Source organism: Cynocephalus volans, chromosome 6 (genome assembly GCF_027409185.1).
Source record: "Cynocephalus volans isolate mCynVol1 chromosome 6, mCynVol1.pri, whole genome shotgun sequence".
Taxonomy (NCBI): Eukaryota; Metazoa; Chordata; class Mammalia; order Dermoptera; family Cynocephalidae; genus Cynocephalus; species Cynocephalus volans.
Genome location: NC_084465.1, coordinates 114,554,926 through 114,567,557, shown reverse-complemented (window position 1 = coordinate 114,567,557; position 12,632 = coordinate 114,554,926). Strand labels below are relative to the sequence as shown.

The 12,632-nt window shown below is 42.6% G+C and overlaps 1 protein-coding gene across 6 annotated transcripts in view; it reads right to left on the bottom strand.

The window, feature by feature from the left end:
* Nucleotides 1-10,837, bottom strand: part of XPO6 (exportin 6) — a 109,096-nt gene extending 98,259 nt beyond the window's left edge. For all 6 annotated transcript variants that reach the window (XR_010023874.1, XR_010023873.1, XM_063100332.1 and 3 more), the window contains exon 1: nt 10,713-10,837. Coding sequence is in view for 4 of the 6 variants with exons in the window: in XM_063100332.1 (XP_062956402.1) it covers nt 10,713-10,715 (3 nt within the window). In the remaining 2 variants the exon portion in view is untranslated. The remainder of the gene's footprint in view (nt 1-10,712) is intronic.
* Nucleotides 10,838-12,632: the final 1,795 nt, after the last annotated feature.

Sequence of the window (12,632 nt, the reverse complement as noted above, 5' to 3'; positions counted from 1 at the left end):
AACAACCAGGCAGAAAAGGCAAGTTAGTTAGCTCTGAGGTACGGGGAGAGTGGCTAATCACACTTTTCCACACAAAATCATTCACTGGCAAAAAGCAATGAAGAAATGTCTACAGAATTCTTAGGAAAAAAATGTATGACCCATGAGTATTATGCCCAGCCAGGTTACCATTTATGGATAAAGACAACACACAGACTTCTTTTCTAAATATGAAATAATTCAGGGAATTTAGCAATCATGAATTCTTCTGAAAAAAAATTATCAGCTAATCAATGTTAAATGGACTAGAAGGATCAACAGAACACTCAATCCCAGATGGTAGAACAATGTCTACAAAATCAGAGGAAAAGAGAGTATAACCCAAGAATGTTATACCTAGCCAAGATGTCCTTCAAAACATTAAAGGCAGACAGACATTTTTAATTCACCAAATAAGGCACTCTATAAAAATGGACAATAAAATGCAGCCAGGGCCGGCCCATAGCTCACTTGGGAGAGTGTGCTGCTGATAACACCAAGACCACGGGTTCAGATCCCCTTACCAGTCATCTTTAAAAAAATAAAATAAAATGCAGCCAACACGGAGATAAATCAAAAAATACAATATGGAAAAACCGTAGTTAAAAAGAATGAGTAAGCCTGGCTGGTTAGCTCAGTTGGTTAGAGTGCAGCCTTATAACACCAAGGTCATTGCTTCAGATCCCCATACCAGCCAGATACACCCCCCCAAAAAAGAACCAGTGGGGGGAGGAAAAGGGATGGACTAACTGGTACAAACTATGCTACCTACCCTAAGTGAGTCATTATGCAGTATATGCATGTACTGAAACAACACACTGTACCCCATAAAAATAAATAAAATTGGAAGAAAAAAAAAAGAACCAGTGGGGAACACTGAATCCTTTCAAATACAAAATACTAAATACTGAGGAAACTATGGTTATAAAACATACTATAGATGCTCTAAGCCACTGATAAAGTACATTAAAAGTGAGGAAAGGGAAGTGGAAGGAGTGCAAACTTTTTTATTTTTCCTATTACGAAGTTCACTGATACTGCCTAGAACTTAAATATGCAATAAATATTAATAAAAAATGATGCCATCTTTTTAAATGTTTTTGATAATCTTTTTCCTTAACCTACAGGGATTTATCAGGAGCTAATAATTACTGAGACAAAGACTTATTTGAATTTGACAATTCCTTTCAGTTTCACTTATTTCTTTTTCTGCTATTAAGTTCAAGTGAGATGGACAGACCTCAAGGGAATTATGCTTAGTGAAAAAAGTCAATCTCAAAAAGTTACATACTCAGATTACATTGACATAAAATTCTCGACATGACAAAACTACAGAGACAGAGAGCAAATTAGTAGTTGCTAGGAGAGAGAGAGGGGCCATAAATACCAAGAGGCAGTAGCATGAGAGGGTTCTTTTGTGATGATGGACAGTTCTGTACCTTGATTGTGGCGGTACTTACACGAATCAACACATGCATAGAACCACACACACACAAATGAATGCAGGTTTTTAAACGTTGAAAACTCAGTAAATTCTCTAATCTAGTCAATAATTGACATGCACCAATGTCAATTTCCTGGTTTAGATATTGCACACGGCTATATAAGATGTTACCACTGAAGGACTCTGGGTGAAGGGTACAGAGGACGCTCTGTACCAGTTTTGCAACTTCCTGTGAGTATATTATTTCTAAAGTCTTCAAAAATGTGATAAACTGATTTTTCTTTCATTTTAAAACTAGCATGATCAAAAACAATCAGCACAGTCACTTTTAAAATAAAAGTACTTATTTTAAGTATCCATTCCCCTTATCCACACACACACACACACACACACACACACACACACACAAAAGTATATATGTGTGTGTACTGGAATGTTTATAAAATGATAATCAGTTTAGGGAAGTAGGGTAGTAGCGTAGCAGGATCTGGAGTGATTTTTTTTTTTTTTTTGGCCATGTTCTTTGTACCTTTTGATACTTTCTCTTTTTAATGAGCACACTTCACTTTTATAAAAATTATCCAGTTGTTGCTTTAAAAAAAAAAAAGGACCTCCCACATGTGATTATTAGCCAGTTTAGAAACAAATGATTTTTCTTCCAGCTTCGTACAGTTCACAAAGTACCTTTACCTTTTCAGGGAGCCCTACACCAGAGATCTTTTTCATTATAATCTTCATATAAAATGGCAGCAGGCTGCTGTAATGTAAATGAACCTACTGTATATGCTAAGCCTAAAGGGCTTACCTGAACTGAAATTCAAAAAAAATCAAGCAGCTTTGCTTTCTGTTATGTCCTATAATATGGACCAGCTACCACTGTGCCCTCAAAAGCCACACTTTTTCTATTCAATCACATTATAGGATATGCAGAGAGAACTATTTTTCTGCCTTATTGTCATCAAACTTTTACCATCTCATCCTTGCTACTATTAGGCAAATGTTTGCAAGTTTTACAGTTAGCTGGCTAGACGCACTGTTTTTCCTGGGATAATACACCCAGTTAGGCTACATTTTATGTAATTATGCCTGGTATATGTAAATGGGCTTATGAAGAACCTAGTGATCAACAAAAAACATAGGCTTTGGAGTTGGAACCTTGGGTCTGAATCAACTCGCTATGTAATTTTGGACAAGCTACTTAACATTACTGTCCCTGAGCCTCAGTGTCCTTATCAACTGTAAAATGGGAAGATAATACCTACCTTGCAGGGTAGCTGTGAGAGATTAAATGAGGTACGGTCTGCAGTACACATTAGGGTCCCTGAACAGTGGCTAGCACAGAGTGTAACTATGAAACATACACAGGCCTTTCTTCTTCTCCCTCTAAATCCATTTCCCTTCTTTCCCATTAGCCTTTTTCACCTCTTACTTCTCTGCTTTGTGGCTCTTCTCAGTTGGTTTCCACAACTACCTTATCTCACCCAGCCCAGCAGTTATTCCCCAGCGGTTCTCCCAGTAGCAATCAATTATTATTCCGCAGTTCTCCCAGTAGCGATCAGTTTTGGGGGGCTTCCCAGTAAGCACACCATCTACATGGCATTTTTTCTAACAACTCCCTTGCTTACCTGCTGCCCACCTCCACCAGCCCAGGAAAAATATACAGTTGTGTGAGCTTGCTGGTTGCATGGATTTTGGAAAAACAGGGTGTTTATTATATTCATAATCTATTTCAATCTTAACACTCTCCAATTACTGCTACTATCATTTACTAACCTCAAGGACCCACCTTGACCTTCTTGGGTTTGCTTTCACACATGATTCTTTCATTACCCAAATATCTGCTGAATGCTTACTAGGTGCTGGAGATGCAAAGAGGGGTAAGACTCACTCTGATATGCACTCTTAAAGAGAAAAAAACTAATCCTCCCCCCAACCACCAGCTTGGAGCAGGAGAGATGAAAGAGGGAGCAGGAAAGGAGGCAAGAGTTTTACAATATGCTGTTCAAACTTCAGAACTGTTTGACACATTACAAGAATGTAGTCTTGTAATTCTTACATAATAAAAACAAATCCAACAACAACAACAAAAAAAACAAAACACCTAACTATAATCAAAGAAGATATATGTTAAACCAGTGGCTGGAAAGCCTCAAAGAGTGATGTTTATGGTGACCCTGAAACGGTAGGTAAGTCTCACCTGCAAAAATGAAGAAAAGGACATTCAGGCAGGGGGAACAGCATGAGCAAAGGCAGAGAAGCATGAAAGTGTACAGACTGCTCTGGGAATGACAAATGGCTTGCTGTGGCTAGAGAACAAGGTATAATTTGGTAAGTCTTTAGAAGATACTCCAAATATATCACTTTAAGTATTTAATAAATCATCTTCATCCCTACTGAGAGATCTAAAAGAAGTGAAACTTGGGGCCGGCCCGTGGCTCACTCGGTAGAGTGCGGTGCTGATAACACCAAGGCCACGGGTTCGGATCCTATATAGGGATGGCCGGTTTGCTCACTGGCTGAGCGTGGTGCTGACAACACCAAAGTCAAGGGTTGAGATCCCCTTACCGGTCATCTTTCAAAAAAAAAATAAATAAATAAATAAAAAAAAATAAAAGAAGTGAAACTGTCTGAAAATCCAGGGCCCGTGTGCTTTCCACTACTCTACCATGATGAAAGCTGGGTCTCTGACAACGGGAACCCTCTGCTCTCAATGATTTGTGGTCAAGTGACATGATCACATTTGAGCTCTATGAGGTAGCTCTGGCAGGAGTACAGAAGAAGGACTAATGGAGGGTGAACCTGGAAGCTGGAGTACAGTCAAGACACCAATAGTCAGAGCAAGAGGCCATGACAGCCTGACCAAGCAGAGGGAAAGGAAAAGACCAGGGCCAGGACACAAATGTTAGCAGCAGCATCAAGAGGTCTGGAAGTGGGGGGCTGAAGGAGAAGAGGAAGTTAAAGATGACTCAGTTTATTGTTTGAGTGTCTGGTGGAGAAGGTCATTAACAGAACTAGGGCATGGGGAAGGAAGCACTAATCCGAGGGGAAGATGATAGATTTGGTTTAGACATGTTTAATTTCATGTCTACAGGAAGGCTGGAGAGGAAGGTTTAGTTCTCACTGGTACATACCCAAAGACACAAGAAAGATCTAGGGAGACTAAACCACAAGAGTAATATCATGGAAGCCAAGGGAACCAAGAAAAATAGTGTTTCAAGATAAAAAAAAAAAAAGGAGACCAGTGGCTGCCAAAGGCCACAAGGAGAAATCAGATGGTATAAGGACTGAAAATAGGATACTTATATTGGATTCAGCATACAGAGGTTATTGGTGATTTTGAAAAGTGGTAAAGACAAAAAGTCAGTCTACAATGAGTTGTAGAATGAATGACTGGGGGAAGGGGGAGTGGGAGATTGAAAAAGTAGAGACAGAGTAACAGCTACACTTTCAGTAATGCCTGCCCTCTTCACCCCAGCCTGTGCTATCACATCTTCCATGACTTGGACATATGTGCTGACAATCCAACTACCTAAAATCTTTAACATCCTTGTCCTGCCCGGTGCCAATTACTTTCCTCTCAACACAGGAGCAACTGCCCACCTACCTACAGACATACCCAAATCCCATATTTTATCAGCACATGGCCTGTCTCCTGTCATTTCTTCCATTACTACCAAATCCAAATCACCAATTAATTAAAACTTCCCACTATTCCCAGTCACCAGGTTAAAGGCTTCTGAAATCAGCTTGAGTTTTCCATTTTCTTCATCCCTTAACTCTGGAATCAGTTAAAGTTTTAAGGGATGACTCTCTTGCTCAAGTCCTCCTCTCCACTCCAAACTCCACATCCAAGAACAGGCCTTGGTCATATCCATACAGGGATGATGTCATATTGGGTTTCCCACACCAATCTAACCTGCATACAACCAGATGGACTGAAAAACCATACAAAAAACAAAGCCAAATTCCCTAGGGTAGTATTGGAGATCTTCCATAATCTAGCCATAAACTACCTTCATACCCTTCTCTCCAGCCACCTCTTCACAAAAACCTCCACCATGGCCAACCCAGTCTATTTTTTTTTAACGTTACACATTTAATTACACTCTTCTCTTCTAAAATATCCTCTCTGCAACTCCTATTCATCCTAGGGAAACGAGCTTACTCTCTCTCTCTAAATCCGCCTGCAAATACCCAGGACTTCCACAGCATTCCTACTACAATTTAACTGTCTACTATGCTGGGAATTGTTCTAGACTCTTGGGATACATTACTGAACAAAACAGAGACTCCTAGCTTTGTGGAACTAGTATTTTAGCAGGAGACAACAAAAAATAGACTTCATAAATAACATTAAGTATATAAAATGTTAAAACATTATAAATGCTACAAAAAAACAGTAAAGCAGGACGTGAGAGAGTGGGGGTTCTGAAGTAAGATTATTATTTTAAATAGGGTGCAAAGGGTGGGCATCATTGGGAAGATGACTCTTGAGAAGGGTGAAGGTTTCGTCACACAGATTCCTAGGGGAAAGCACCATCCAAGCATACGCAACAGCCAGGCCAAAGCACTCAACAAATGTTTATTCCTTCCTTCGATCTCACTTGACACCTACTATTTTCTATTATCTTTATTTATACATATCTGATCTTTGTAACTATCTGCAAACAACTTTTACTTGGAAGGCCCTTTTTTTCCTTGTCCAACCGTCTGTCTGTTATCCTTCAGACTCAAATATCCCCTCCTGGGAAGCTTTCCCTGACTCTTCTCAGCCAATCGCCCTCAGATTCACATCAATGCATTCTTTGCACCAATACGCCTTTGTACCAATACATTCTCCTACTGTCACCCTTATCACAGTCTCTTGTACTTAAGAGAATATGTGTCTTACCTTTCCCACTAAACTGACTCCTAGAAGGCAGGGGCAATATTACCCTGAAAGTGTAACAGTTATAAGTACTGACTGTGGAGCTAGAATGCCTGGGTTTGAATTCTAGTTTCACCACTTGGGTGCAGTGGGACCCTGGGAAGTTGCCTAACTGCTCAGTGCCTTGTATGATGTCATCTCATAAAATGGGAAATAAAAATAGCCTTTACCTCCTGGTGCTGTTTGTAAGAACAAATAGGTTAATATATATAAAATGCCTGGTATACACTAAGCCATATACATATTAACTATAATATAGTTATATTGTAGCCACATCACCCACTAGGGTTTTAAGCTTCATAGTAAGAAGTCAATAAATTTCATGAAGAAATAAATTGAGACACTAAAAACCTCTGGCTTGGGCAAGTCTATGGCTCACTCAGGAGAGTGTGGTGCTGATAATACTAAGTCAAGGGTTAAGATCCTCTTACCAGTCATCTTTAAAAAAAAAAAAAAAAAAACCCTCTGGGTTTTACCTCTTATACCACATTTTACTTCTCTATACCCACATTAATATATACTTTTATTTGTTTACTCTATCAGATAATTTCATCATTTGAACCATGTCACGTTCTAATTTTTTCAAAAGCTGTTAAAGTCATTTCTTGATATTTAACTGTCTCCCCAAATAATCTCTAATGATGTGACTGACATACAGAAACTCTGGGTACTGCTGAACCTTTCCCTGCCACCTTCCTACACTACTGTGGCTTCCTCACACCTGCCATAGCATGGCACACAATGCAACACTGTGGATGAACTACTTGAGGACATGCCGTGTGAGTGGCCAGATTTAAGGTCTGATTTTGCCTCCATTACAGGGACCACTCACGGTAGGTGACATTAAAAAATAAGAAACCTTTGTAACCAATGCAATTTCTTTTTTTACTTTTTTGGGGGGAGGGTTTTTTTTTTTTAATTTTTTTTAATGCAATTTCTAAGCAACTAAAAAAAGAAATGCTAATTTTAGCAAGGACTCAATTATGCACAAAATTTCCATATTAATATTAAGTAACAACTTTTCAAAGTAGTGAGAACCTCTAACATGTTACACCATCTAAGAACTCACTGGGGCTGGCCAGTTAGTTTAGTTGGTTAGAGAACAGCCTTATAATATCAAGGTCATGGATTCAGAACCCTGTACCAGCCAGTTGTCAAAAAAAACCACAACTCACGGGAATTCAACCAAAAAAGATGGTTTAATCAAATGTAGAATACAACTAGCTGTTCTAGTAATTCTTTTTCTTTTTTTTTTTTTTGGTGGCTGGCTGGTATGAGGATCAAACCCTGGACCTCAGTGTTATCAGCACCACTCTAACCACTTAGGTAACCAGCCAGCCCTATGTTCTAGTAATTCTGTACTGCAACTACAAATCTTTTTTAACTGGTTTAAAAGTGCAGGTCAAAATTCCTCTTCCTAGAGGGTCAGTTTAAAGAAAATTCCCCACACTCCCTATGCCCCACTGCTATCTATCTCGAATCAAACAAAACATAGTTGGATGACTCTCCTGATCATCTTTCCCATGAGGCGGCACAATGTACTGCAAAGAGCACAGGCTTTGGAGTAGGGCATCCTGGGTTCAAATGTCAGTGCCACCACTTGTTTAATCGGTATTCCAGAGCAGGTCTGTTAATCTCCCCCTCTGGAAGTAACAGCAATAACGTAACCTAGCAGGGTTTGTTGAGGTTAACTGATACTAAATGACTAAAAAAAAAGCAGTAAGTGAAAAATAGCTGGCATATGAAAGATACTTAATAAATGGTAGTTTATAACATGTTACACCATTCTTAAACATTATTACAGTTGAAGTTAAAGAAAAGGATATTAAAAAGGCTCAAACTCATGAAGATAGTCTTAAAAGTAAAAATATAAAAGTCAGTTAGAAATGGAGAGCAATAAAGTTCTTGGAATAAATAGAGCTGTGAGCCCAGGGGAAAGACCCTGCCTCCTGTAAGATGAAAACCAGGCAATGGCTTCCCTGCCTTTGGGGGACAAGGCCTGCCCCACCAAAGCCCCTGACCCTAGTATACTACAAATGAACCACTGGTGTCAGTGATGCTAAAAGGATGTGCTGAGACAATCCCGTTTTCCTCACATCCACTGTGGCCACCCACTGTGAGAGGAGGAACCTGTCTATCTTGTTCATTTGTACATTCCCCAGGGCCTGGCATACAGTGGCTACTTAAAATTCATTGAAAGATCTGTACACCCATATTCATAGCAGCATTACTCACAATAGCCAAAAGGTGGAAGCAACCCAGGTATCCACTGATGGATGAATGGATAAACAAAATGTGGTCCATACACACAACGGAATTCAGCCTTAAAAAAGAAGGAAACTCTGACACATGCTAGAACATGGATGAACCTTAAAGACATTATGCTAAGTGAAATAAGCCAGTCGCAAAGGACAAATACTGTATGATTCCACTTACACAAGGTACCTACAGTAGACAAATTCATAGAAACAGAAAGTAAAATGGTGGCTGCCAAGCCTGGAGGAGATAGGGCTGAAGAAAGAGGAGAATAGGAATTAGTGTTTAGCGGGTACAAAGTTTCAGTTTTGAGAAAAAAAACTTCTGGAGATGGACGGTAGTGATGGTTGCACAATGACGTGAATGTACTTAATACCACTGAACTGCACACTTAAAAATGGTTAAAATGATAACTTTTATGTTATATATATTTTACCAAAATTTAAAAAATAAATTGAAAGAAAAAGTGAAGGAAGGAATGAGTACTACTTTCATCAATCTCTAAATGTGATATATACCTCATACCTTTGGATTATTCTTTAGAGAATTCCTATCTCCACACTTCATAGATGAGGAAATTGGAGGTCGAAAAGTTTAACTGATCTGCCACTGTGTATAGTGCATGTTTGTGTGTGTGTGTATATATACACTGTATACACACACTATACAGTGCTGCTCGGCATTAGTGTTGTATTTTATCCAGTTGGTTGTAAGCCCCATGAGGACAAGGGCTATGCCTTACATCCTCTTTTTATACCCAGAACCTAACACACCACATACGGGACCCTTGAATGTTCTAAAAATCCCACTGACTTGAACATCTGTATCACAGATGATGTAACCACGCCCCTTCCTCTACACCAATGACTTGGGTGGCCTTGTCTAGGACAGTTCTCCTTTGAGGTGCTCAAAAACAGTCTGGGTGAATAAACCACTCACCACAGGCTTACTATGTGCCGTGAACTGAGGCAGGTAAAGAGTTTCAGACAATTTCATCTTTGAGAGATGAGTCTACAGCAATAAATAGATAAGCTCTGAAACAATTACAATAACAAAAAGACAAACATTTAAAAAAAAGATGTGAATACTCAAATCTAAGGAGAGTAGTGAATCTAAGGGAGTAGTGAGAGTATCTAAGAGTCTGGAAAATGTGGAAGGTATCTTCAGAAGAGGAGGTTTCTGTGCTGGATCTGAAAGGATGCATGGTTTTCCAGGCACCACCTGGAAAAAGACCAGAGCATGTAGCAGAAAGAACAATAGCCTGGGTGTCAAAAGGATACGACCATTCCTGACTTTGCCACCTCTGCAAATCCCTCTGTTTCCCCATATATAAACCTACAGCTGGAAGAAGAAATGTTCTTCAAGAATTCGTCCAGGGCCGGCCCGTGACTCACTCAGGAGAGTGTAGTGCTGATAACGCCAAGGCCATGGGTTCGGATCCCATATAGGGATGGCCGGTTAGTTCACTGGGTGAGCGTGGTGCTGACAACACCAAGTCAAAGGTTAAGATCCCCTTACTGGTCATCTTTAAAAAGAAAGAAAGAAAGAAAAAGAATTCGTCCCAGCTCTGTAAGTGTGCTGTATATAATAGGAGCTCCAAGTCAGACTGCCTAGGTTCTAATCTTGCCTCTGTCACTTAAGAGTCACTTGACCTTGAGCTAGGTAATTAACTGCTCTGTGCCTCAGTCTCCCCACTTCAGAACAGAGGGCTGGTGTGATCATCAAATAGTACACGTCAATCACTCAGCACAGGAACCGGCACACAGTAAGCTCTCATTAAATAAACGATAGTTACTGCCACGATATGATGGATGCATTAAGAGAGGCAAACACCAGATGCAACGGTTGTGCCTGCTGCGCTTCCAGGGCCCTCCCAGCCCTGAGACATCCCGGGGGGATGGGAGCCAGAGCCCAGGCTGCACACCCTGCACGCATGTGTCACCGGCCAGGCTCGGCACGCGCCTCTCCCCGCCCCGAGGAGAGAAGCGATGGCTCAGCAGCCCGGGGCCCACTCCCACCCCTCCAGCCGGGCACCCGGAGAGGAAGGGGGGCTCCGACCCTACTTACCATGCTGGCTGGGGAGGGGGCGGCTCAGGTGAGCTGGCTCTCGGGCTTCAGACTCGTCCCGCTCGCACAGTTCAGGTCATGGTCCCGGCAGGCTCGGGAAGTCCCCCGCCCATGCAAAGACAACCCCTTCCCCACCCGAGACCCGCGGGGACTCTCTAAAAAGAGCACGGCTCCCTGGCCCACCTCATCGGGGGCCCCCAGGACAGTTCACCCAGACCCACCCGCCCCTCCCCAAGGAAACTGAAAAAGCAGGAAATGGGGCTCGGAAGTCTGCGGAGGGCAGCGACTCGGGGCCCCCCCGCCCGGGCCCGACCCCCGCGGGGGAGGCTACGGGCCCAGGCAGGGGCTCCCCCGCCTCCGCGGACAGAGGCGGCGGTGGGCCCGGCCCCGAAGCTGAAGGGGCAGAGGCTGAAGGGGCCTCGGCGGTTCGGCGCGGCCCCGGAGGCCGGCTCAGAGGAGAGACCCGACGGCCCGCGCTGTCCCCGCCGCCTCAGCCCACACGGCCACCGCCGCAGCCCCCCGGAGCATCCCTGCGCACGCCCGCCCCGAAGCCGTCCGCTCGCGCCGCGCAGCCGCCCCCGACCAACAGCCCCAACGCGCCGGAAGTGGCGAGCGCCGGGCCGCCCTACGGCGCGGCTGCGGTGCTGGAACCGGACCAATCCGGAATCGGGCGTGGGGCGGGGCCGCACCTGACGGCTCCCGCTGGCCCCGCCTCACTTGGCCCCGCCCCCCGCGCCCCCCGCCCGTCTGTCCACGCCGGCCGGCGACCATTTTGGTAAAGGAGTCGGGTCTGCCATTTTAGTAAAGGCGCGGTTTCTCTTTCGTTTGGTTTGCTCATTCATTATGCAAAATCTTTATTGAGTATCTTTTACGCGGCAAGCACGGCGCTAGAAGTTTGGCGCTCACAGGCCTTGCCTTCCTAGAGCTTACCTTCTCCTACTGGTCCTAATTGGCCTAGCTTTGCCATGGCCCGGGCGTTGCTGTGGGTGCCAGGACTAGAGGGATTAAAAAAGAAAATGGCTGTAGTCCCTGCGCTGGAGGGAGATGAGTAACAAGTAAAGAGCAAACTAATAAATTAATCGCAAAAACAAGTAGTGCTGTGAGTGTTATGAACAAAACACTCAGGGGGCTGTTAAATAAAAATAGGAGGCCAGGTTTCTGCACTAGACTCCAAAGACCCAGACTAAAAATCGAAGTGGGGTCTCCCTTGCTGAATTCCCCCTCACCAAACCGAAATTAAGTTGTAGTCAGAGTTTCTAAAAATCTGGAGAGATAACAGCCAATTTCCCAAACAGGCCAGTTTAAATTTTCAAGAGGCATGATAATGAAGTTTTCTCTTCTTTAAGCCCCTACACAGAAAGAATAGCCGGAAGTAACCGGATGTTAAATAATCAGTTATTTTTCTATTGTTCTTCTCCCTGTCCCTACTTTACAAGGAAAGTAACTTTGAAATGACCAATTCGCATTTTGTTCTTTGTTTCTGCTTTCTTCGGTCCTTTTTTTTTTTTTTTTTTTCCTGTGTATGAAGTCAACCTCTTTTGCTCAGGTCATTGGAACGCATTCTATTTCATGGAATGACATGTTGCCAGAATCACAAAAAAGCCAAGTGAGATATTTAAATTTGTAGTGATTTTGTGCTTTGACCGGCTAAGAGAAAATGAAGGAGAGGGATGGAAATGTAAACTGAGACCTAAATGATAAAGTCAGTTGTGGGAAGCGTGTTCACAGCCAAGGGAATGGCAACTGCAAAGGTTCTGAGAGTGCAAAGAATGTGGTGGATTCCTATTCATACCCTCTAACTCACTTTACTTGTGAAAATGCTGATTTTAAGAAAGAGTCAGGAAACAATCCCAAGTGGCTGAGATTGAGCCCTAAGATGTGCCTACTGCATAAATTGGAGGAAATCTGTATAACCCAGTG